The sequence below is a fragment of the Oncorhynchus mykiss genome, chromosome 22 (genome assembly GCF_057628025.1).
Source record: "Oncorhynchus mykiss isolate SJ-2025 chromosome 22, ASM5762802v1, whole genome shotgun sequence".
NCBI classification, from domain to species: Eukaryota; Metazoa; Chordata; class Actinopteri; order Salmoniformes; family Salmonidae; genus Oncorhynchus; species Oncorhynchus mykiss.
In genome coordinates this window covers 38,404,175-38,430,539 of record NC_143043.1, presented here as the reverse complement: position 1 = coordinate 38,430,539, position 26,365 = coordinate 38,404,175, and the positions used below count along the sequence as shown (strand labels likewise).

At 43.7% G+C, this 26,365-nt stretch overlaps 2 protein-coding genes across 42 annotated transcripts in view; one reads left to right on the top strand and one right to left on the bottom strand.

Moving 5' to 3' along the window:
- The first annotated feature begins 787 nt into the window (after nt 1–787).
- Nucleotides 788–9,815, top strand: LOC110501785 (myosin light chain 1, skeletal muscle isoform). The gene is made up of 6 exons (XM_021579612.3): nt 788–991; nt 2,758–2,785; nt 5,375–5,518; nt 6,249–6,422; nt 6,620–6,697; nt 9,052–9,815. The coding sequence occupies exons 1-6, from the start codon at nt 866–868 to the stop codon at nt 9,078–9,080; spliced, it is 579 nt and encodes a 192-aa protein (XP_021435287.1). The 5' UTR covers nt 788–865; the 3' UTR covers nt 9,081–9,815.
- Nucleotides 9,816–9,912: 97 nt separating this feature from the next.
- Nucleotides 9,913–26,365, bottom strand: part of LOC110501784 (uncharacterized) — a 176,171-nt gene continuing 159,718 nt past the window's right edge. For 14 of the 41 annotated variants that reach the window (XM_036959156.2, XM_090216022.1, XM_036959139.2 and 11 more), the window contains 7 exons: nt 25,544–25,710; nt 25,168–25,314; nt 21,188–21,280; nt 17,030–17,122; nt 14,344–14,425; nt 13,353–13,465; nt 9,913–12,974 (listed from right to left, as the gene is read on the bottom strand). In XM_036959156.2, coding sequence (XP_036815051.1) covers nt 12,750–12,974; nt 13,353–13,465; nt 14,344–14,425; nt 17,030–17,122; nt 21,188–21,280; nt 25,168–25,314; nt 25,544–25,710 — 920 coding nt within the window. In that variant the 3' untranslated portion in view covers nt 9,913–12,749. The remainder of the gene's footprint in view (nt 12,975–13,352; nt 13,466–14,343; nt 14,426–17,029; nt 17,123–21,187; nt 21,281–25,167; nt 25,315–25,543; nt 25,711–26,365) is intronic. The other 27 variants (XM_090216033.1, XM_090216011.1, XM_090216021.1 and 24 more) reach the window with 10 other exon arrangements.

Here is a 26,365-nt window from a genome sequence, read left to right as displayed (position 1 = left end):
CATAGCAGGTTAGAATAATTAGGTAAAGGTTATGAAAGGGTTAGGGTTGGCTAAAATGCAAAAAAAAATAAAAAAATTAAGCTGTAACCCATCTAGAGAGAGAGAGCAAGTAGGAATATATATTCCGGTTTTACATTTTGTCCAAAGTGATGAAAGTAGCCTAGCCTAGGCTACACTAGGAGTCATAACAGATCGAGGGCATCGACATCATAAATAGACCAAATTTGAATCCATCGTATTTCCAAGATCTGTTATTCTCTACTTCTTATATTATATCCTATTATATATCACTGCAACCCCCCATTTCACTAGAAGAATATAACACTTTGGCTACAATTTCTGAATGTTGAAAACTGAACTAACTTACTGATAGCCCCATAAATAAACTTCTTCATACCGAGAGAAAATGGGAAAGATTATGTGCGATGTTGTGTCATCACACTCACAGAAGACTGATGCATTCCTTGGCTCAGCCGGAAAAAAACAGTGTAAATATAAATCAGGCTACTGTTACCGGGCGGCTGCCCGTTAGGCTACCGGGTGACCCCGGACGACCTCAATCACCGTTTCCCATTTATTTTTTTACACAGCTTGCGCTGTATTAAATTAACATCTTCTGACGATCAGCCCGACCGCGACTTAGATGGGGAGTCCCTATATTCCATGTATAGAACAACCCCCCACCCGTCTCCTGGCGCTGTCCAATCCTGTCCCTTGAGCTACATTGACGAGGGTGCTGTGTAAAATATTATCATATATATACGCCCAGACCCACCCTTGATGCTCTGAGTCTCCTCCAAGCTTACGCGGGAACTGTCTGCCTGTATTACCGGTGAAGTAGCTAACTCATTTACTATCTGCTAAAATGGCACCCAAGAAGGACGCTAAGGCGGCACCCGCCAAGAAAGCCGAGCCGGCAAAGGCAGCTGCACCCGCACCCGAGCCTGAGGTGGTGGCCGCCCCCCCTGCACTCGACTTGTCCACAGTCAAGGTAACTATGTTCTGTATTTCCCTACCTCCTCTAGCCTTTGCCCTGCATCCTCCCTCTATCCCTCTAGCCTGGCTTCTTTGTCTGTCTGCAAAATAAAAGTTTGAATTATTATTTCCTGAGTCACAACATAATGTAAATAGTTAGGCTACAAAGCATTATTATTTGCTATGGTCCTTTAGTTTTTCCGTTGTATATGTTCCGTGGTATTTGGCCTGGTTGGTTTATTGCAGTGTGTTTTGCTGAAGTTAGGTACAAGTTAGGGAATGGTTGTCAGTGAAGGGCCATTCTCGATACATGCTGATGCCACAATCATATAGGCCTAGGCTGCACATGTATACGAGAATGTGAAACTATTCAGTTTAAATGTGAAAGACTGCCTATCTATTTGTGTTCCGTTTGGATATCGTAGGCAACTGTTAGGCTACTTATTATGTTTGATGAGTAGCCCTAGGGTACCTATTTCAACTTATGGAGTTACTACAGTTCTGGAATAGCTTAACTAAAAGTGGTGTTGTATTTGGACAAAAACTTTAGGTTGGGATTATTTTGTCATGTATTTTCCATACTGTAGCCTATTATTATAACCATATTTGACAAGCGATAGCGAAATGGCAAGAGCACGCTTGGACCCACGGACCTAGTTCTGAAGCAGAATTGAAAGTGTTAAGACATCAGCACCTCGGATAGCTCCGGAGAGACGCTGCTCGCTCACCTAAACCACGCCCCATATGCCCCTCGGCTTCCTTGATAGGCTGAAGGAGTTTGTGACAAGGTGAAACTGCAATGGAACTTGTCACCAAATGTGGACATGTTAAAGTATCTAAAGATGGACCTCCAAGATCGAGTGCCATCGTAAGAGTATAGCTGTGGAGCTAATTTTGTCTCGAGGATTGATAGGGGGTAGTGTTTCTTCCGTGATTGATGAGGTGATGGGAGAAAAACGTTTTACCTTTTTTCTTTTTTACTTGCTTATCTGATGTGGTGGTGTTGTTGTATATGCCCCATTTTGAATCCAACTGTCAAAATAAAGATCCAAATTATAAAGTAGGCTACACTACAACCAGTATTGGTCCATTATACATAATACAAAGAGATATATGCATATTAGGCTATATATGCTATATATATATTAGGCTTCACTTTCTCATTTTCAAACTGACTGTCTAATTTGCTCTACACTGTGAGGAATCTGGAGAAAATCCACAGCTACATAATCACTTAAAAGTTGTAACTGTTTGCTCTTAAGGTAGGGAGCCTCTTGTGTATGGCCCAGGCCTACCCCAACAGTCCACGTCCTTACAGTTTAGGTAGTATGAGACCTAAAGTAAAACTGCAAGACTATTGCTCCCAAAACCTCATCCCCTTCTTATCGCACTCCGATTCATTAGTGTTTGAGATGGACTGTAAAATAGTAAGGAGTCGTCCCAAACACCCTGCAAGTCATTATCTGGGCCTGGAAGTGGTCTAGGTGGAGGTAGCCTACTACACGGTAGTCTTGCGGTACCAAGACTCTCATTCCAGAATCAGGCTTAGGAGAGAAACTGTTCTGGAGCGAAATAGAAAGGCTGTAGTCGAGGCTCCTCAACAATTCCCCTAGACAGTGTAACAGCAGGGTTTAAATCCATAGAAAGTCTCAGATCTGATAGCAGCCAGGGGCTACGGTAGAATTGTGCCTAAATGGAATTACTTCATTGGCTGTAAATGTTCGAAAGTGGGCCCCACTTTCTTTCAATGTTCTGACTGTTGTTCTTTGCTGCCCTCTATAGGTGGAGTTCACTCCCGACCAGCAGGAGGGTAAGTTCACTAAACCAAATTACTAAAGGCCAGTTTCTCGGACACAGATTAAGCCTAGTCCCAGTCTAAAAACCATGATCAATGGAGATTCTCAGTTGAAAGTGTTTCTTAGGCCAAGACTAGGCTAAATCTGTGTCCTGTAAAAAAATAAAAAAATAATAGATATCAGATGTCACTATCAAAACGTAATCAGTAACAATACTGTAAAACAGATCATTATCACTGCACCTTCGCAGACCTGGGTTCAAATATTATTTTAATTTTTTTTAAATACTTTATCTGAGCTGGATTGAGCTTGCCTGGTTTAATGGACCAATAGAATAATTGAAGAACTGAAATCTGAAAACCTTGCTCACCTGGCACCCCAGGCAGGCTAGAGCAAACACTCAAAGTATTTGAACAATTTCTAGTAGTACTGCACCTCTGACTCCTAATAAAAAACACTCAAATAAATCCACTCTAGGTCCTTTTAAAACATGGATTAGCTGCCACTCCGATTTCTATCTCAATGTTAGCCTACTATTACTAAACCCAGACTAAGTAGTGTTTACAAAGATAACAAATTCAAAGATGGGTGAAAAAATGCAATAGCACTATTTCGGCTTACTTCTGATCTGACTAAACCAAATAACTTGTAACATTAAACAACCTCCGGAGTGCATTTACAATGTAATATTTCCTATAGAGGTGAACATTCTCAAATTACATGCACCTGAAGCCATTTTCAATACATTTTCCAAAATGACCCCTCCGTATGAACCTTAATGCAAAAGCATTATGGCTAAATTAACACTGGTCAAAAATAATTATACATTAGCTAGTTTATATGAACAAACAAGAAAACTATTCAATTAAATCGAAAATATGTCTGGACCACAGATTAGGAAACCACTTGACCTGTTATAAAATGTTCTAATCTGTCACAATGAGTCATAATGTTATAACATGAAGTCTAGTTAGCTGCTGTCAAAGTGAACCCATAGTAGGGGAAGATATCCTAGTATTACATACTATTCCTTGAACACATTCACTGATTGACAACATCATGTGGACAGATAACTGGCAATGGTCTTTAAAGTTGTTGGGGAATATGGAACATCTAAAACATCTTTATCCGTAGGCCTAATAACACTCATAGGAATCCCATGTTTAACTCCATTCTCGTAGACATTCTAAATGTCAAACAATTAAACGCATCCATGTCTTATATTGTCACCCTTTGATAAAGCCTAGCTCATTACGAGCAAGCAGTGGGCCGCACAGTCATCGCGCCAGCCGGGAGTTGTTTAAGCCGCGGTCAACATTCTCTTGGTTTATTCGTGTCAGTCCACTCACAGCATTGCCTAATAAAGGAGCGGAGCTCATATTCTCTCTTCAGTATCGATTCCAAGTCGGCTCCTGGTCGGCGAGAGAGGGAGAGAGAGGGAGAGAGCGAGGGCACTAGAACAGTCTGCGGCACCCGGCCTCACCCTACTAGAATCTGAAGTCAAATGTCTACTGTTTTCTGTTGATCTGGTGCTTCTGTCCCCAACCAAGGAGGGCCTACAGCAGCACCTAGATCTTCTGCACAGATGGTGTCAGACCTGATCCCTGACAGTAAATCTCAGTAAAACAAAATTAATGGTGTTCCAAAAAAGGCCCAGTTGCCAAGACTACAAATACAAATTCCATCTAGATACCGTTGCCCTAAACCACACAAAAAACTATACATACATTTGCCTTAACATCGGCGCCACAGGTAACTTCCACAAAGCTGTGAACGATCTGATAGACAAGGCAAGAAGGGTCTTCTATGCCAGAGAATACACAGTGGCAGAATACCTGACCACTGTGACTGACCCAAAGGAAAGCTTTGACTCGGCCGCCATAGGCAGACCTGGCATCCAAGAGAAGACAGGCTACATGCACACTGGGTGGTACTGAAAATGATGAATATGAAGTTGAACAATTTAGAAATGTCCCTTTAAGTTTAACACTGTTCCAGTGTCTATATGCTGGGTTAAATGTGGAAGACACATTTCAGTTGAATGCATTCAGTTGTACAACTGACTAGGTATCTTTCCTTTCCTTTATATGGGTCCACAGACTCAACACTTTCAATGTTGATTAAACACTCTGTGTTAATTATTTTGTGTATTTTTAACACTGGAGAATTTGCAGTGCGGACAATTAAAGGTAAATATATATATATATATATACATATATATATATATATATATATATATATATATATATATATATATATATATATATATATATATATATATATATATATTAGAACAGATGGTAATTCTACATCAAGTTACACAATTATAATGGATAGGGCGAAGCTCTCATCATTCAATTGAGATATTCACAATAATCCCTGCAACAACACAAAAACACCAAAGTGGTGTGCATGTTCATTTCATAGATCTCTTGGTATGTTATCATAGCTTCTGTTGGCCACTAGCCCAGGCATAGTAATAAATAAAACACTTCCTCTCTCTCTCTCATCCCTCTCTCTTCCTCTCTCTCTCTCATCCCTCTCTCTCTCTCATCCCTCTCTCTTCCTCTCTCTCTCTCTCCTCTCACCTCACCTCACCACAGACTACAAGGAGGCTTTCGGTCTCTTCGACAGGGTGGGTGACGCAAAGGTGGCTTACAACCAGGTCGCTGATATCATGCGCGCCCTGGGACAGAACCCCACCAACAAGGAGGTGCGCAAAGTCCTGGGCAACCCTTCTGATGAGGGTAAGGCACACACACACGCACACACACATACGCAAAGTGATACAAGGACACACAAGCGCAGGCACACACACACGGAAACACTACATTGAAGCACAAGCGCACATACACACACGTACACACGTACACACACGTTCCTTAATACTGACTCTGTGTACACTATTCTCTCCACTTTAGACCCTCAGTCCTTCATAGTTGAATTTGTCCTAATATAACACACTAGGGGGGAGGACATTTACACATAAGTGACCACACCTTGGCTTTTTTCTGCTTCCTTTTTATAGTACATTGTAACAATTCAGCACCTGTCATGGTGGACATATCCCTCCATTGGCGGTGTAGCTGAGTTGCTGCAAGAGGCCTTTGAAGTGTTTTGGGTTACAAAGCCTGACATTGTGTTTTTCTGTTATTTCACTATGTATGTGTCAACAAATGCGTTGTATGTAGTTATATTTTGACACACACACACACGGCCATTTTCAATGGTAAATCTGTGTGTACAGGAGCTAGTATTATTATTTATTAGTAGTAGTAGTGTACTGTATGGTAAGGGCCAGGGTGAAGTTGCCCCTACACACTGATCTGGAGTCAATTTAGCATATTCCCGACTAATGGTTTAAGGTTAGGATTAGGAGAGGGAAAAGCTGATCATAGATCTGTGCCTAGGGGAAATTTCACCTCGGAGCATACTGTCAACTTCTAATGCGTTTCCTCTCACTCTGGCTGCCCACAGAAATGGCCGGCAAGAGATTAGAGTTCGAGGCCTTCCTCCCCATGCTCCAGCACATCGTCAATGACCCAAACAAGGGAACCTTCGATGACTACGTTGAAGGTCTGCGCGTCTTTGACAAGGAGGGCAACGGCACCGTGATGGGGGCTGAGCTGCGTATTGTCCTTGGAACACTGGGTAAGTGGCCGCCCAGGCTTAGTTGAAGCATGACGTGTGTGTGTGTGTGTGTGTGTGTGTGTGTGTGTGTGTGTGTGTGTGTGTGTGTGTGTGTGTGTGTGTGTGTGTGTGTGTGTGTGTGTGTGTGTGTGTGTGTGTGTGTGTTTGACACCAGACCAACTGATGATCTGGCCTCTCTCACCTCTCCCTCCCTCTAGGTGAGAAGATGACCGAGGCTGAGATTGATGCCCTCATGCAGGGACAGGAGGACGAGAACGGCAGTATCAACTTTGAAGGTAAGCCTTCAAGTCTTCTAAGTCTTCTAAGTCTTAGGTCACATCCCAAATGGTACCCATTTTCGTAGTGCTAAGGCAATATGCAAAGTGCAAATATTAATATTAACCTCATTATAATCTGTCAGCGTGATTTGATTTGAAACTTGTCTTCAACAATGTGCATTATAAGTAGGTGACTATTTATGTATTACTCAGTTGACTAAACTCCAATTAAGTAATTGCCACCTTATCAAGCAGATTGTTGATACAAAGTTAAAAATGAAATCACATTTTTATGCACTTCTCTCTCTTTGCATATTCTGACCTTGAATTTCAGCATGAGAATAGCATGCTATTGGCCCGCTATTCATTTGGGGTGGAGATGAAAGAAATGACGGTGTGGCGAATACATCCATATTCTGACCTTGACTTAATTCCCTGACAGTTCCACCACCTTCACACGCGACGAATAAGGTCGAGAAACGGTTCAAATAAATGGAACAGCATAGAATGTAGAATGCTTGGCAACACTTTACTTGACACCCAGCGTCATAACACGTTATGACATGGTCATAACCATGTCATAAGATGTCATAACGGCTGACATAACGAGTCATAACCTGTTATAATATGGTCATAACACTGTCATGACACATATATGTACACACATATATATTGCATTATTTTAGGACTGGTTATGGCACCTACATAAGAGTATGAAAACCCACATGACCTACCATACAAGGAAAAAGATTCCATTACACCATAAACATACCGTTCACATGTAGGCTATGTTGTCTTTTTTACTTTCGTTGTTGACCATACTACATTTTCTTTGTAATTGCGACGCACACATTGATGTCAGTCATGCAGTCACCCCAGTGCTCTGTTGCTGACGACTGGGATGAATGCAGGAGCAGATTTCAGGAGCCGGACAAGACACCGTATTGTTGACTGTTGATTGATATAAGGGCATGAACATGACAGGCCTATCTGCCTTATATGACTATGATGGTCATAATGCTTCATGACAGTGTCATGAACTGTATTTCCTACAAGTTATTTCAAATATGATGAAAAAAAATGAATTACAACAAAGCCCCACCTGCCCTGAACGACGGGTCGCCACTGATAGTGGATCATATCAGGCTAACTTATTACAAGTCCTTCAATAACTTGGGACATGTATCCTATTTGAATCATTATGGAACGCAGACCGTAGGTAGCAGTTTAAACCTGGAGCCTGGCACACAGTTCATCACATGATCAGTGAGGATTATTAGGGGAGATTTATAGGACTACTGTTCAACTGCTATTGTATACTTTTCTCTCCTTCCAATATTTCATGGATTGAACTTTCTGGATGAATCAAACCACTGTATTTTTTTTATTTTATTTTACCTTTATTTAACTATGCAAGTCGGTTAAGAACAATTTAATATTTACAATGATGGCCTACCCAGGCCAAACCCTAACCCGGATGACGCTGGGCCAATTGTGCGCCGCCCTATGGGACTCCCAGTCATGGCCGTTTGTGATACAGCCTAGAATTGAACTAGGGTCTGTAGTGACGCCTCTAGCACTGAGATGCAGTGCCTTAGACCACTGTGCCACTTTTGTGCATTTATGATTCACACATACTTTCCTAACTCTAAAATGTGCCTAAATAATTGACAAGATTGGAGTTTTTTTTTAAATAAATCTACCAGTTGGTGCGAAAACGGAGACATATATGCATATGTTTGGATGGATTTCTTTCATTGATCCCTATATTCTGAACCAGTTCTCTCAATGTATTTATTCTGTTCAATCTGTCGACAAAATTGGAATTAAAGGGACACCGTAATTAAAGGGATGGCTTAAGATAAATGTACTGTAAGCCCTATTGAATGGAAATTCCACAAATACATCTGTTATTCAGTGTGCTCAAGGTAGACACACCTGTAGAGTGAATACCAACTACTGAGAAGTGCGTAGGAAAGGCGTATATGTCCTACGTCTCAATCGGGCCCATAGGGACTAGGGTCCAATTTGAGAAGCAAAGAATGTCTTACATCATACAGGTCTTATGATATATTGTACATACATTAGAGCCACATTTCAGATTATACTGTAGGTCTAGATTTGTATGATGTTTTTGTTTTTAATTTAGATCAAATGCTTCACTAGCTCACTCCTCTTTCTCTCCTTTTTAATTCCCCTGTGACCTTCTGCCTACCTCCTCCTCACCCCTCCCTCCCTTCCTCTCCTCTCCCTCCCTCCCTTCCTCTCCTCTCCCCTACCTCATCCTCCCTCTACCTCCCCTCACACCTCCCTCACTCTCCTTCCACACCCCTCCATCTCCCCTCACTCCTCCCTCCCCCTCACCCCTACAGCCTTTGTCAAGCACATCATGTCTATTTAAGGATCCTCCGGCTGCAGTGGCTAACGAGGAAGCTAACGTGTTATCTGCAGACCCAATGGTGTCAGGACATCCAGTCCCCACTGTTAGTCAACAACCACCTGAGGAACAGACAGGGGGATAAAGGACTATGAGATGTCATTTCTAAACCGTTATTTTTTTTGTTCATTCTTTTTTTTTTGGTCTGACTCCGACCTTCGACTCTCTGCTCTCTATTCTCCTCCATTAGAAGCTGTCCTTTCTTTTCAACCACCAAACAGCAGATGCTCTTGTTGTCTTGTCCCCCGCCATCTTGGCGGGGTATGCCTCTCCACCGTGGGTCGGTGAAGGAAAGGGGGTAGGGAGGAGCTACCCATTCCATCCCTTACTTGCTGCCTGGATTGGGCCAGTAGAGGTGACTGGCTTTGCTCTAGACTGGCCATCAAAACTCACTCTCCCCTATGTCTTAAATCATTTTTCTCCTCCGCTATTTCACAAAATAAACTTTTCAAAAACCCTCCGGTGTCGCGGCTCTTATTCTTTGCTCTGCGGGAGAGTGAGAATGTGTCCCAAATGGCACTCTAATCCCTATATAGTGCACTAGTTTTGACTAGAGCCCAATAGGGTGCCATTTGGGACTCATCCTTAGTGTAGCTATAGGGGAGAGGTTAAAACAGACAAACACTGGTGGTGGCCCAGCAGTCCAAATGTTCATATTCTTGTTGCCTCTGAAAGAATGATTAAAATATTTTAAAAACATGCTTGAATCTCTTTCTTTAAGTATAGATCCCCCACACAACATTATAGGTGGTAACCATAATCTCCAAAAAGTTTGGAAATACTCACGACGAGAGTGTTTTTCAGTGTTTTTATTGTCTTTAATTGTTAAGAGCATTTTGTTATCAGTATCATATCAACAGGAGAAAAACTGCGTACATCTACTTTTAATTACATTTACAGTTGCTGTAGGTTGGGGTCGAGGTTAGGGGATCAGGGATTAGGGGGTAGGGGATAAGGGGGGTGCAGAAACAACACAGAAGCAAACATTAATACTAAAAGAAGGAGGAATAAATACCACAAAATAGCGACAGAAAAAATATAGAGGAACACTTCATCAAACAGATGCAACATGACTTGTTGAGTTTCCTTTTTTTAAAGATTGTTTTTATGAAATGTAGTTTTTATTTATTTTCCCCCTTTCTTTTCCCCCCCTAAATGTTTTACACAAAACAAACCTAGCATCCAGAAGTGAACTGTAGGGACACAGGGTCCAGAGTTCCACAGCTGCTTTGTAAATGTCATCTTTAAATAATAGCTTCATCTACAATATGGTTCAGACAACTGCAAGCCCTCGTGAGTTCAATCTCAGCCTGCTCTGAGAGCCTTGGGGAGTTCATCGAACACTATGGACTAAAATATCTTACAGCCATCCAATGCCTATTGCTAGCATGGTGAATGGATTGTGATCACAGCTTCTGTGAGCTCCTAGCTATATCATCGTTTCTTTTGAACTGAGATATTTGAGATGAGAATCAAAGCAGCATCCTCTTAAACTAAACTAGGACTGTTTAAGCAGCCTTTTAGTAGAACAGCTCCCAAAGAGAGTAGCATTGGTTAGTTCTCTGTAATTAAAGTAAGCCTGGTCCGAGCCAGAACAGCCCATAGGGGCAGGAGCTTATCTCCTGTTTCTGTAATGGGAGGCAGCTTGATGTACAACTACTGTACGCCACCAGGACAGGGCTCTAGTCATTTGCAGGGCCGTTAGTACTCTGTTGCAGGCCTGGAAGATGTACTCCTTAGCAATACCAGCACAGTTGTCTGAAGTCAACTTCAACAAGCATAACATACTAGTCGACTAATATCTACAAAAAAATGAAGTGTTAATTTTTCTATCCAACGATTAAGGAAATAACTTACTAAAATCCTTTTATTTGAACTAGAAAATAGCCTCTTTTTGTAACTAGAATCAATACATGCTCATCATACCATTATCTAGTTATTGAAATAATGCAATTTTTCAGGTATAAGATACTTATAGGACTAATCACTTTTTAAAATGGTTTTTCGAAGAGATGTTGTTGAAGACAAAGAGCTGGTATATTTATACATATTTTCAATATACTGTTTATATATTTATTATATATTGTATCTGGGACTAGCTGCAAAGATGCTTGATGTATGGTGAATGTTGAGTCTGGCGTCCATGCACTTTACTGATCAAAACAAGACGTGCTGGCGGCATTGGCATGGGTAGAGTACTGTATGGGCATGGCCACGTGACTTCCTACTTAGTGTAAGAAAAGGCTGCTCCTAAGAACTGAACAGAGACCAGCCCACCCTATACCTGGCCCATACCCAGATTATGTTGTGCAAAGAGCTACAGCTGATCTTGAGTCAGTGCTTGGACACTATCTGTCTATCTATACGCAGCATAAAAAAAAATACACCAGATAAAAGATGGAGAAAAAAAGTACAAGTACTTGGAATGGAAATATCAACAAACAATTGACCAAAAGTACTTTCTAAATAGTCTCTAGTTCCATAAGGGTTGTTGTTTTTTCTTAATTTGTCTTGTTGACATAGGGTGGGGTAGGCAGCTCCATCAGGCGGTGAGTATGAAGCTGCTGCAGGATGGGGGGGTGTCTGGGCATCTGGGCTGGGGTTGACAGGAGGCCTGGGACAGGCTGAGGGAGCCTGGGTGGTTGAACTGAAGGCAAGATGGGAAGAGGGTGTCCAGGGCCTGGGATGGACAGGAGACAGGTTGGGTTCACGATGTTCAGGGCCTGTAATGGATGGAAGGCAGGGTGGGTTCAGGGTGTTCAGGGCCTGTAATGGACTGGAGGCAGGGTTGGTTCAGGGTGTCCAGGGCCTGGAATGGACGGACGGCAGGGTGGGTTCAGGGTGTCCAGGGCCTGGAATGGACGGACGGCAGGGTGGGTTCAGGGTGTTCAGGGCCTGGAATGGACGGAAGGCAGGGTGGGTTCAGGGTGTTCAGGGCCTGGAATGGACGGAAGGCAGGGTGGGTTCAGGGTGTTCAGGGCCTGTAATGGACTGGAGGCAGGGTTGGTTCAGGGTGTCCAGGGCCTGGAATGGACGGGCGGCAGGGTGGGTTCAGGGTGTCCAGGGCCTGGAATGGACGGAAGGCAGGATGGGTTCAGGGTGTTCAGGGCCTGGAATGGACGGAAGGCAGGGTGGGTTCAGGGTGTTCAGGGCCTGGAATAGACAGAAGGCAGGGTGGGGTCAGGGTGTCCATGGCCTGGGATGGATGGGAGGCATGGTGGGGTGAGGGTGTCCATGGCCTGGGATGGATGGAAGGCATGGTGGGGTGAGGGTGTTTGAGATGGACCGCATGGCAGGTAGCAGGGAAGGATAGAGGCTGGATGGAGGCACAGAGAAGGTTTCCGGGGGGCAGAGTGGGGTTGAGGCAGGGTGGGGTTGAGGCAGGGTTGAGGCAGAGATTTGTGTGGGCTGTTTGGTACCCGAGGCTGGGGGTGGACTGGAGGGAGATTGGAGGCTGGGTGGAGGCATGATTAGGGAACTTGAGCTGGACTAGAAGCAAGTGAGGGAGTCCAAGGCTTGGGGTCAGGTTGAACTTGAGGCAAGTTGAGGGGCTGGAAGCAGGGGGAAGGTGTCCGGAGCTGGGGTGGACTGAAGGTCAAGAGATCTGGTGCCTGGGCTGGGGGGTCAAGGCGCTCACAAGCCCTGCTTGGCCAGGGCGGCGGTGACGTCTTCAGCTAGAGTGGCTAGCTGTGGAGACTCCAGCAAGTTGATGCTGCCAGAGGAGGACAGGTGGCTGTCGCGGTGGGGGGACACCGTCCCTGACATGCCCATTTCCGGAGACTGGGTCACAATGATCTCCGCCCCGTGGTCCACCCGGGCCTTGGCCATATCACGGAACAACAGCTTGTGGCTTTCGATCTATAGGGAGTTAGGGTGGGTGAGATAGGCGAGGGGTACACACACACACACACAGGTGGGTAATACATACACACACATTTGGAGGACACACACACACACAGGTGGGTGATACATACACACACAGGTGGAAGATACACACAGGTGGGTGATACATACACACACAAACGTCAGATGGATGGTTGGAGGGGTGCTAACCTTGGAGGAGACTGTCTGAGACTGATGTCCAACTGATCAGGGCTGCGTCCCAAATGGCATCTTATTCCCTTTATCGACCACTACTTTTGACCAGGGCACATGGGGCCATTTAAAGGGAATAGGCGGTCATTTGGGATGCAAGCAATCTTCGTTGTGATGAGTTTACAGTATGATGGGACTTACCATAATGTGGCCTCCACCAGGGGTGTGGTGTGCATTATCCAGGGAACCCACCTTGGGCTGGGCCTTGTCTTTAAAGTCCAGCTTCACACTCTCTATGCGCACGTTACCTCCCCCTAGTGGAGTGGAGGGAGAGGGTAGAGAGCGAGGAGAGGAAGTAGAAGAGACTTCAAGACAGGAATGTATTATCCTCCCATTCATTTGTTCCAATACATCATTATAACTTGTTATCAATAATTAGTCAAACTGATTATATAACAGACTAGGCACACCCTTATTCCTTATCGGGAGCCCCATTAGCTGTTGCCATGACAACAGTTAGTCTTCCTGGGGTCCATAGCCTGCAGATATATCTGTAGTTTAATATGTAATGTAAAAGTTGCTTCGAAAATTGATTGTTACCTCTAGGATGCAGGGTGAGTGTCGCAGTGTGAATAATTATTGGACAGAAGCTGATAATCAGTATGACCACGAGATGGCGCACCACTGTCTCAGAGCAGGGGGGATTTTTCCGCATCACACATTAGATCCTCTTACTGTGTGGAAGAATCCCAAATAACACCTTCCCTATGGTGCACACATTTTGACTAGAGCCCATACCCATAGGTATCTGGTAAAAAGTAGTGCATTATACAAGGGAATAGGGTGGCATTTGGAACACACACGATGATGCTCTCTCACACTTTCCTTTATCTACAGTAAGGTAAAGGTCTACTTCCTATACAAGCCCACCATGATCATGGTCCTAGTGTGTTGTGGATACACTGTGAGCTCACATATCTCTCAACTGTCAGAGTGGGGTAACCCAGGCAGATTATGATTGAGATCAATTTTGAGCCTTTTTAACACACAACTAGTTTGAAACCGTTGTCGAAGAGACGTCTTGCCCTCGACCACACATATTTTTGTAGTGTAAAGAGACATAGCTGCAGCTGGAATCAGTTTGCCAAGGCACCCCCGTACACACAGTCTACAGGTAGAGCGGGTAGGTTACCTGGCCGGTGGCGGATGTTGTCCAGCGATCCACACTTGGAGGTCACGTGACTCAGGTCAATCTTCTTGGTCTGAATCTGCACCTGTGGGTATGATCTGTGTTAGTTTGTTCATTTCTACCCATTAACCCATTGTCCAACCAAGGAGGATCAAGAGGCTGAGAACCACCATCTCCTGTCTCTGACGTAAAGGACTGAACCAAAAGCCATTTGGCTACGGCTGGCCTGGACCTATTCAGTCGACTAGCAAAGTAACAGTGATTTAGAGGAGTATGCTATGGATAGAGAGAGAAAAAACACGTTTGGCTTGACCTCCAAATAAAAAGAAGAAAAACAGGGTTTTGAGAGTCATTACCTCAGAATCATGGTGTGCTGCTCTCCACAATCCTAGCAAAATCTACTTCTAATATCAAGTACAACATCTGCTGTTATTATGCCTAACGAGAACCCTGTGGTTCAGTTATGAAAGTCTGAAAAGACAATAAAATCACACATTCAAAATGTTAGCCATAACATATTGGCCAATAAAAATCACACATTCAGAATGTTAGCCATAACGTATTAGCCAATAAAAATCACACATTCAGAATGTTAGCCATAGAATATTAGCCAATAAAAATACACATTCAGAATAGCCAGAGATTATTAGCCAATAAAAACACACATTCAGAATATTAGCCAGGGAATATTAGCCAATAAAAATACACATTCAGAATTTGCGAGAAAGAGAGAAAGACGGATGGAATAAAGTATAGTGAGAGAGTGAATTAGTGAGTGATTTATTATGAAAAATAAACCAACTATATCTTGATTGTATAAGTATTCAACCCCCTGTCAATACATGTTAGAATCACCTTTGGCATCTGTCTTTCTAGGTCTCTAAGAGCTTTGCACACCTGGATTGCACAATATTTGCACATTATTCTTTCAAATAAATTCTTCAAACTCTGTCAAGTTGGTTGTTGATCATTGTTAGACAGCCATTTTCAAGTCTTGCCATAGATTGTCAAGTAGATTTAAGTCAAAACTGTAACTCGGCCACTCAGGAACATTCACTGACTTCTTGGTAAGCAACTCCAGCGTACATTTGGCCTTGTGTTTTAGGTTATTGTCCTGCTGAAAGGTGAATTAATCTCCCAGTGTCTGGTGGAAAGCAGACTGAACCAGGTTTTCCTCTAGGACTTTGCCTGTGCTTAGCTCCATTCCGTGTTTTTTTATACTAAAAAACTTGATAGTCCTTGCTGATGACAAACATACCCATAAATATGAAAGAAATGAAGAGTGGTACTCAATGATGTGCTGGATTTGCCCAAACATAATGTTTTGTATTCAGGACATACAGTTAATTTCTTTTCCACATTCTTTGCAGTTTTATTTTAGTACCTTATTGCAAACAGGATGCATGTTTAGGTACATTTTATTCTGTACAGGCTTCCTTCTTTCACTCTGTCAATTAGGTTAGTATTGTGGAGTAACTACAATGTTGTTGATCCATCCTCAGTTCTCCTTTCACAGTCATTAAACTCTGTAACTGTTTTCTTTGCGAGGCATTGGAAAACCTCCCTGGTCTTTGTGATTGAATCTGTGTTTGAAATTCTCTGCTCGACTGAGGGACCGTACAGATAATTGTATGTGTGGGGTACAGATATGATGTAGTCATTCAAAAATCATGTTAAACACTGTTATTGCACACAGAGTGAGTCCATACTCCTGAACTTATTTAGGGTAGCCATAACAAAGGGGTTAAATACTTATTGACTCAAGACATTTCAGCATCTTATTTTTAATTTGAGAAAAATATATATAAAAATATAATTCCACTTTGACATTATGGGATATTGTGTGTATGCCAGAGACACAACATTTCAATTGAATCAATTTTAAATTCAGGCTGTAACACAATTAAATAGAAAAAGTCAAGGGGAGTGAATACTTTGTGAAGGCACTGCATATGCTTGTTGCAACAGTATCTGATAGAAACTATACCCTCCCCAACCATGCAGAATGCTAGTGAACATGTTGAGAAAGACAGAGCTGTGGTTTGTGTCAGTGACTAATCTATCCATCTATCATTTACTCTTCACAAGTGGGGTTTGAGAGAGAGGGAGGTGAGAGAGATAGCCAATGTTCAAGTTCAACCCCTTCCCCTCCAAGAAACAGAAAGCACACCCGTAAAGGAGATGGTCCCAGATCTGTTTGTGCTCTTTCCAACTCCATTGCTTTTACTGTCACCCTATTCCCTATGGGCCTTGGTAAAAAGTAGTGCACCAAATAAGGAATAGGGTGTAATTTGAGACGTTGTACAATACATAGCCTTGGACTGGGATAGGAACCATGTAGTCCCCAGTTCTGCATCTCCCTAGAACTCTGACTGGTGAGTGAGTGAGTGAGTGAGTGAGTGAGTGAGTGTGTGTGAGAGAGAGAGAAAGAGAGAGAGAGACAGAGAAAGAAAGAAAGAAAGAAAGAAAGAAAGAAAGAAAGAAAGAAAGAGGAGGCCTGTGTATGTGAGAGAGAGAGAGAGAGACAGAAAAAGACAGAGAAAAGAAGGACGAAGAAGAGGTGGAGGAGGAAGAATGCGTGTGAGAGAAAGGGGTACCATACCAAAAAAGAAAGAGAGGAGTGCGTGTGAGAGAGAGAGAGAGAGGTATGGAGAAGAGACGTCAAGTGTATTAGGGATAAAAGACTCACATTTCCCCCTCCCGCAGCATACTGTCTTTTGTCCAGGGAGCCACACCTAGACTGAACATGGCTAAAGTCCAGTTTAACACTGGGAATAAGCACCTGTAGGAGTCGGAGATAGTTTATATAACGTTTACATCATGTTTATATTTATAGAAGTGAAGGTGAGTGCGGGAGAGGGATTGGGTTTGTGACACAGAGCTTCATCCAGATGACTCGACAAACAGCTTCCCTGACCTCTAACCTCTGACCTCTCAACACATCAGGGCATAACATTAGTACCAGAGCTCGTCAAAGAAAATGTCAGTTTAATTTCTCCTCCAATGGGTTTTGAGAAGGACAAGAGGAGAAAGGACGTGTTGTGTATGCAATTGAGATGACACGGTGACCTTCTTGCCTTGTGTCTACAGCGGAGCAAGCTAGTTGTGATCCTCAAGAGTTAGGATAAACATAGATAAAAACTCAGCAAAAAAAGAAACGTCCCTTTTCAGGACCGTGTCGTTCAAAGATAATTCGTAAAAATCCAAATAACTTCACATATCTTCATTGCAAAGGGTTTAAACACTGTTTCCCATGCTTGTTCAATGAACCATAAACAATGAATGAATATGCACCTGTGGAACGGTCGTTAAGACACTAACAGCTTACAGACGGCAGGCAATTAAGGTCACATTTATTAAAACTTAGGACACTAAAGAGGCCTTTCTACTGACCCTGAAAAACACCAAAAGAAAGATGCCCAGGGTCCCTACTCATTTGCGTGCAAGGAGGCATGAGGACTGCAGATGTGGCCAGGGCAATAAATTGCAATGTCTGTACTGTGAGACGCCTAAGACAGCGCTACAGGGGGACAGGACGGACAGCTGATTGTCCTCGCAGTGGCAGAACACGTGTTACAACACCTGCACAGGATCGGTACATCCGAGCATCACACCTGTGGGACAGCTACAGGATGGCAACAACAACTGCCCGAGTTACACCAGGAACACACAATCCCTCCATCAGTGCTCAGACTATCCGACAATAGGCTGAGAGAGGCTCGACTGAGGGCTTGTAGGCCTGTTGTAAGGCAGGTCCTCAACAGAAATCACCGGAAACAACGTCGCCTATGGGCACATCCCACCGTCACTGGACCAGACAGGCGTGGCAAAAAGTGCTATTTTTTACCTTTATTTAACTAGGCAAGTGAGCTAAGAACGGCGTAGGAACAGTGGGTTAAGTGCCTCAGGAGCCAACCGACAGATTTTTACCTTGTAAGCTAAGGGATTCGATCTTGCAACCTTTCACTTACTAGTCCAACGCTCTAACCACTAGGCTACCTGCCACATCTTCACTGATGAGTTGCGGTTTTGTCTGACCAGGGGTGATGGTCGGATTACCGATAATTGTCAATTTGGAATGAGCATTACACCGAGGACTGTACTGTGGAGCGTGATCATTTGGAGGTGGAGGGTCAGTCATTGCCTGGGGCGGTGTGTCACAGCCTCATCGGCCTGAGCTCGTTGTCATTGCAGGCAATCTCAACGCTGTGCGTTACAGGAAAGACATCCTCCTTCCCTATGTGGTACCCTTCCTGCAGGCTCATCCTGACATGACCCTACAGCATGACAATGTCACCAGCCATACTGCTCATTCTGTGTGTGATTTCCTGCAAGACAGGAATGTCAGTGTTCTGCCATGGCCCGCGAAGAGCCCGGAACTAAATTCCATTGAGCACGTCTGGGACCTGTTGGATCAGAGGGTGAGGGCTAGGGCCATTCCCCCCAGAAATGTCTGGGAACTTGCAGGTGCCTTAGTGGAAGAGTGGGGTAACATCTCACAGCAAGAACTGGCAAATCTGGTGCAGTCCACGAGGAGACGCACTGCAGTACTTAATGCAGCTGGTGGCCACACCAGATACTGACTGTTACTTTTGATTTTGACCCCCCCTTTGTTCAGGGACACATTATTTCATTTCTGTTAGTCACATGTCTGTGGAACTTGTTCAGTTTATGTCTCAGTTGTTGAATCTTGTCATGTTCATACAAATATTTACACATGTTAAGTTTGCTGAAGATAAACGCAGTTGACAGTGAGAGGACATTTATTTTTTTGCTAAGTTTACAATGACTAGAACAGGGAAAGCCCCTCGGAGCACAGCAATTGACTTGAATGGGGATGGATCTAGTGAATCTAATGTAACATCCCCTGACATGCTGTATGTACTGCATGCCTGTCAACGGGGAGATAGGGTGCTGAATCTGCCAGGACTACTCAGGCAGTCTTTTCCAGAGATTGTATCTTCTGTGCATCCCAAATGGCACCCTATTCCCTATATAGTACACTACTTTTGACCAGAGCCCTATGGGTCCTGGTCAAAAGTAGTGTACTATTTAGGGGAATAGGGTGCCATTCGGGATGCATCCATAGACTGTGAATATGGGATGTAAACTAGAATGGCTAAGGGACAGGATTTCTTTCTAAAACAGTCACAGTGATTGGGCCAGGGCCTGCTGTAGCTGCAAGGAGACAAAGTAAGTTAGATTGAGACACAAACATAAAATAGCAGGATTGGTCGCGCTGCAAAGTATAAAACATCTTAATACATTTATATCGCTAGACATGCAGGAAGTGGGGAAGAAAATCTAAAGGAAAGCCACAGGCCAGCAGATAGCACAGAGAGAAAGATAACCTGTGAGCAGTGGATTGGAGTGGTTTTAAGTGGTGAGAAAGAACGAAAGAATGAGAGAAAAAACAGAGCAAGAAGAGAGAGATAAGGAAGAGGTCATCTGGTTGGAGGTCACTGCTGGAGCTTCACAGAAAAACAACAAGTAGAAAACATTCTTCTTCCCACTGCATTACTCTCACAACAACACAAACATTTTGATAAATCCCCTCATGTTGTACTTCTCTACACACCATGTACAGTATGCTTATAACACACATACTTATACATATGCATATTCTCTATAAGCCTCTGACATTTTAAGGCCACTACTGTGGAGAATAGTTGCTTTAATGCATCTCGATTGAACATGTTTGAAACGTCCATGTTGTGTTCCATGTCATAACAGGTACAGAGAGGTACAAATGATTGTTTGAGTATGTGAACTCTGAATGGAAGATACATACAGTAGATGCACATGTGTTGTTGATAAACTGCATCAACACCATCATTGTTTTGTTGCATGTGAATATATATACTTCCATCATTAGAGTGGGTATATATTACAACTGAATGACGAACAAGGAGAGGAGACTTCAGCTTTGATCATCAGGCTGTTCAGATAAGATACTGAACCATACAGGAGGCAAAGTGCTCAGGAAAGGGAGTCTGTGATTGAAGTGTTTTTGGTTTTGTGCACATATCAATGGAACTGTACTCCCATTACAGTAGCTAGCTAGATGTGGTTCTGGGTTCCAAGATGAATGGAACTGTACTCCCATTACAGTAGCTAGCTAGATGTGGTTCTGGGTTCCAAGATGAATGGAACTGAGCCTACAGTTCGCTCTTCAAGGGAGAGACAAGGATATATCTTCACTTATAGGCTAATTGGAGAGTTCTGTCATCATACCGAGGTGGGAGTTGGCACATCTCAGAGCTAGCTGCATTGTAATGGAAAGATAGGGAGCAGATTGTGCATGTTGGCAGACAGGCTGAAGTAGGACTGGGGACTGGGGTTGGAGGGAAGGATAGGGACAGGGGTGGAAGCAGGGTTTGAATAATACAATGACTTGATATTTAAATGTTCTTGATATTTCAATTCTTATGGGGGGGGACCCTGATTTATTATAGGGGTGCCCAGTCCCCCCCTGTAATTGGAACCCTGGCTGAGGGTAAGGGTGGCCCCTGTACGGACATGTGCTTGACAGGGTCACAGTCCACTCATCTCCCAATAGAGGGAGAGGTCTAGTACACACTCAGGCCGTACAACAGACACATTTTTTGTGAGTTTGTCCGCACAACAATGTTTGCACAACAGTTGGTGTTAGGGGTGCAACATTCTGGTAACTTAGCCCCAAATTCCAAGGAAAAACAGGGCATTTTGGGAAGGTTATCAGAATGTTGAAACCCTGCCTAGTGGTATCTCCATAAGTACATCAGTTGTTCAACATGAGTGTGTAGCCTACTAGGCCAGAGAGAGGAGAAGGGAGAGAGGGAACAGAACGGTAGGTAGAGGTACATACATGGCCTCCACGAGGAGAATGCTTCATGTTATCCTTGGATCCGCATTTTGACTGTACGTGACTGAAGTCCAGCTTCTTGTTTAAAATCTGAATCTAGAGGAAATACAGAGATATAATGTGGCTATTTAAATGAGGATGAGGATGGATGCTAGGTTTATGTGTTATGGAAGGGACGTATAGGCACAGCATTAAGAGGACAGACAGATAGCTATGCATGAAGGCAGGACAACTGTTGATGATGATCAGAGGAGAGCTGGATGGAGATTCAGATGAAGGCTACATGTCTTAATAGTGATGATACAGTATGTCAGTAGATACAGAACACAGCAGGTAGGTGGAGTTCATGACCCGTTCTACCATTACATATAGGGCTGGTAGAACAGAGCATCAGACAGTGAGTGACCTTTGATAAATCAGAAACCAGAGTACTGTGAAATGAACTTCGGGTCAAAGGGGGACTTCATTTCCTGGCAAGATTTGACATGTCCCACTGGGCACATAAGTCAATTCAAAGTCTATTCCACGTTGGTTTAACGTAATTTAATTGAAATGACGTAGAAACAACATTGATTCAACCAGCGTGTGCCCAGCGGGGAGTTTGTGTTTGTTTCTTGTGTTTGACTATGTGCGTGTGTGTTTGACTGTGTGTTTGACTGTGCGTGTGCGTCTGCGTCTGCGTGCGTGCACGTGTGTGTGTGTGTGAATAAGAGGGATCTTGGTAGATGAAGGTACTGTATACCAGTTGGTCTTTGGCTGGCATGGGGGCCCACGTCACACTGTGTGCAGCAGACAGATATAAGGAGAGAGAGACCAGGCGAAGGAGCAATCTCCAGATCCACGACGGGCTGCGTTTGGGCTCTGTTGTGGTGGCCATTTGGCCCCTGCCTCTGTGTTGCTGATAGAAAAGCAGACAAATTATTGTTCTAACTAGATAGGGAGTCACTGTGCTGTAGATGGGATACTGTATAGGTTTTGCTACTGCTACTGGGCTGGTTGGAAGTACTGTCATGGGTTCTGCTATGCTTCAGGGATGGGATACTGTAGGTCTGACTGGTCTGTGTCCCAAATAGCAACCTATTTCCTATATAAGCTCTGGTAAAAAGTAATGCATACCACTTGGGATGCACACGTGGTCTGCTACTGGGCTGGTTGGAAGTACTGTCTGAGCTCTGCTATGCTACAGGACTGGGATACTACTGTAGGTCTGTTACTGCTACTGGCTGGTTGGAAGTACTGCATAGGTTCTGCGATGCTACAGGGCTGTGTATATGTATCAGGGCCTACTGAAGGCCCTAGAGCAGCCTGTAGGAGTAAATCCAAAATGGCAAACCCTATACTCTCTATAGTACATTATGTTTGACCAGTCTCTACGGGGCTCTGTTCAAAAGTAGTGCACTATATAGGAAACAGGGTGCCGTTTGAGATGCTGTCCTAGACAGCAGCACTGAGTCGTCTATGCTGGTCATTAGACCCGAAGCTACATGAAAGGTATCTTTCAGTTGAATGAAGAAATAGCTTCATATACAATATATCTTTCCCCAAAACAGACTGCATAAAGATGGAAGGCTGCAGGATACACAACCCTGAGAAAGGCTTATAAACTGGAACTTAGTACTAAAGATGAAGAGACATGATATGAGGAATTCAGAAGAGTAACAATGGCCACTCAAAGACAACAGACTAGGTGACACATTTGAGATGTAGGATACGTCAGCAGACAGGAAGAAGCAAGTGTTGGCGTTTAAAGGGTTTCAAGGCCCCTTTCAAATGCTGAAGGTAGCCCAACAATGTAAGAACATGAGGTGGTATCAGGTGAATTAAAAGATAACCAAAGCGTTCTGTTGTCTGGTAAAGTATATACAGACCTCCTGTTACCTGGACAAGAATCCAAGTCAAACAAGTTTATATACAAAATATTACTTTTTAACAAAAACAGTAGCCAACACCAGCGCAGGCAACAAAACAAGGGTTTATCCTCATCCATCCTAGCCAGAAATGAAATTAACTCAAATATTTTTAGACAGTGAACGCTTAAAATGAAATAGCCTACCACAATTCATAACATTAAGAACAAGAAATTACACTAAGATAGAAAATCTCCCCATTCTACCCTCTATTCCAGTAACTTCAAAATTATCATCATTATCATTATCAAAATGATTCATCAGCTTCTCCGACAATTGAACCACTTACGGACACATAGAGCCATTTCTAAGTTGCTGTCTAGGGTTGTGCTACTGAGACTGCTAAAGGATTCATCATACCTTCCGACTGCTTCGGAGCCATCGAGTCAAAAAAGCCAGAAAACAAACACCATCTCCTCAAAGGGGTGATTCATATTTAACAAAGTCTGTTAGAATCAGTCTGTTAGACTTAGGCACAGTCTGCATTCCAAATGGGCCCATAGGCTCTAGTCAAAAGTAGTGCACTATATAGGCAATAGGGTGTCATTTGAGGTGCAAATATTGAGTGGCTGGGAGACTTACAGCCTGGCAGCTGTGGCAACCCCATGCCCAGACAGTCACCCCTGGTTATGGGTTTACGTTGTCACTTCCTGTCACTGAGTACAGGGTTATGCTGTCACTTTCTGTTGGAACCCATGTCAGAGACACTTTCAGCCAGCCAGTCACCCGGGGGTTTAGTCTAGCTTGCCACGGTAATTATATAATCATGTAACTGACGGTTATGGATGGAGACAGTCAGGCAAATAAAATAACCGCCATAACTGTAAAAAATAAATAAATGTAACTTTACCCAAAAGCAGCAAAGTAAAAGTATGTTTGGTTTACATCTGACAGCCGATATAAGGAGAGAGGAGGCAAAGACGACAGGACGGCTGTGCATTCAAAATAATGACACGTGAGGTTGAGTCCGTTTCTGCGCTAACATGGACGCTCCTTGTTTTTAAGCGACGTAAGCCTATAGGCAACTGCACAGGAATGATGTTGGATTCTCTCAGACATTTCGAAAGGGAAAAATGCATCTGCATCTCAGTGCTAGAGGCATCACTACAGACATCCAGGTATCACAACCGGCCATGATTGGCAGTCCCATAGAGCGGCACACAATTGGCCCGGTGGAGGCCGTCATTGTAAATAACGATTTGTTCTTAACTGACTTGCCTAATTAAATAAAGGTTCAATTAAAAATGTATTATGGGAGGGTCCTCTTCAGACAGTCAACTCTCCTAACAAATCACTAGTTTGGGTAAACAGGGCTTAAAACGTGGGCAAGAATTGTGCTCATATTTAGCTAATGCAATAATAGCTATGGCAGTGACATCACTGGTGACGTGCTTCCCATTTTTGACTCGTCCTCTCTATCCCAACTGATGCCAGAACTTGTACAGACGTTTTAGCTGGAGCATTGATACATTGCTGGAAGCAAACCATCTGTCTAGAGACACTACCTTGTTTCAGCATGGGGCTGTAGCAAATGAGCCTTTGGTTGCCTAGGCAACGCATCCCATCTGGGAGGCTAGACAGGTAGAGGTGTTCCAGACCATTCTCTAGCATCGATGGTGAGCTACAGAGGTACCTGACAGAGAAAACACCCCCAAGCACTCATCCTTTTTCTGTCTCAGCCATTTGAAAAGCTCAGCTGCTACATCTAAATGGGACATTCCTCTCATTCCCCTCCTTTTAAAACCATGACCCAGCAAACAGAGACCAGACAGACAGACTGAGGGAGGACGGAGCTACAGTAACAAGGGAGCGACAGGCTATGAACATGAAGAGGAACACGAAAGACAGAGAGAGGGACAGAGGAGGGAGGAACAAGGTCTGAAAGGCTGGGAAGAAGCCCTGGAAAAGGAACTAGCAGATACAGCATCAGTCAAATACAATACAAGACTGAGGTAGAAAGGGAGGTAGAAACAGATCATAAGGAGGGAAAATGAAGGGAGGTTAAATAAGGAGAAGGAAGAAAAGAGAGAGGGAGGGAGGTTTGATACATCAGGTAACCAAAGGAGGGGCACTAACCTGTCCCCCCTTGGGCTGGTACTTGATGTTGTCTGTGGAGCCGATCTTGGACTTGATGTTCTTGAGGTCGGGAAGGGGCTGGTTAAGGATGCGGAGCTGTTTGGGAGTGGTAGCAGGTGACTTGGGAGGGGTGCGGAGCAGAGCCACCTTGAATTAATGAATTAATTAATTAGGACCTGAATTGCCAAATTATAAATAGCTTCCATGATAAACTATGGTCTCATTAGGAAAATAGATGTCTCAGTATGATCTCCTGAATAAATAAATGCTAAATAATTCAAATAAAATACAAATACAAATCCATACAACACCATTGCTTCCTTCCCAGCTCTATTGAACCGGTTACCTAGAGTGCCATTTCAGAGGTAGACTATACCTTCTTCTCCTGCAGCAGGCTTCGAGAACGGGGTGTGCCAGGGGTGAGAGGGGTCCCAGGTGTGCGGCAGGAGTAGCTATAGCTGGGAGGAGTCCCCGGGGAGATGGCTGTGGACCCTGGGGTGCGGGTTGTGGTGCACAGCGAACGGGAACGCATCGACTGTGTGCCTGGGTGTGGGGAGGTTACATAAAGGTTACAGAGGTCATATAGAGAGGTTACTCAAAGGTCAATCAGGTTGGGCATCTCTCAGCATTACTCTATCCTGGTCCCAGATTTATTTGTGCGGTTTTGTGTTGTCTAAGATCCATATGAGTTGGAAAGACAGCACAAACAGATCTGGGACCAGGCTTACATTACTGCACCAAACTATAGAAGTTGGTCAGATGAAGAGTGGATCAAAACAAACACAAATGCGATAAAACAATGTACTAAATAGAATGAAAGAGGTTAATGAAGCCCAAACTATAGGCTTACTACCATTGGGCACAGACATCAATTCAATGTCTATTCCACTTTAGGTCAATGTAATTTCATTTAAATGACGTGGAAACAACATTGATTCAATCAGTGTGTGCCCAGTGGTTAACTACCAAGGATGAGACATTCCAACTAGTCATCTCTTACTAAGGATGTGATATTGAACACACAGAGTTGAACTGGATGAGACTGGGTGAGACCATGTGAGACAAGATGAGAATAGCTGGGACACTGCAGGACTAGGTGAGACACTGCAGGACTAGGTGAAACCAGTTGGGATGAAGAGGGACCGAGTTAGACATGGATGAGACTGGATGGAACTGGATGAGATTGAGAGTTACTCTA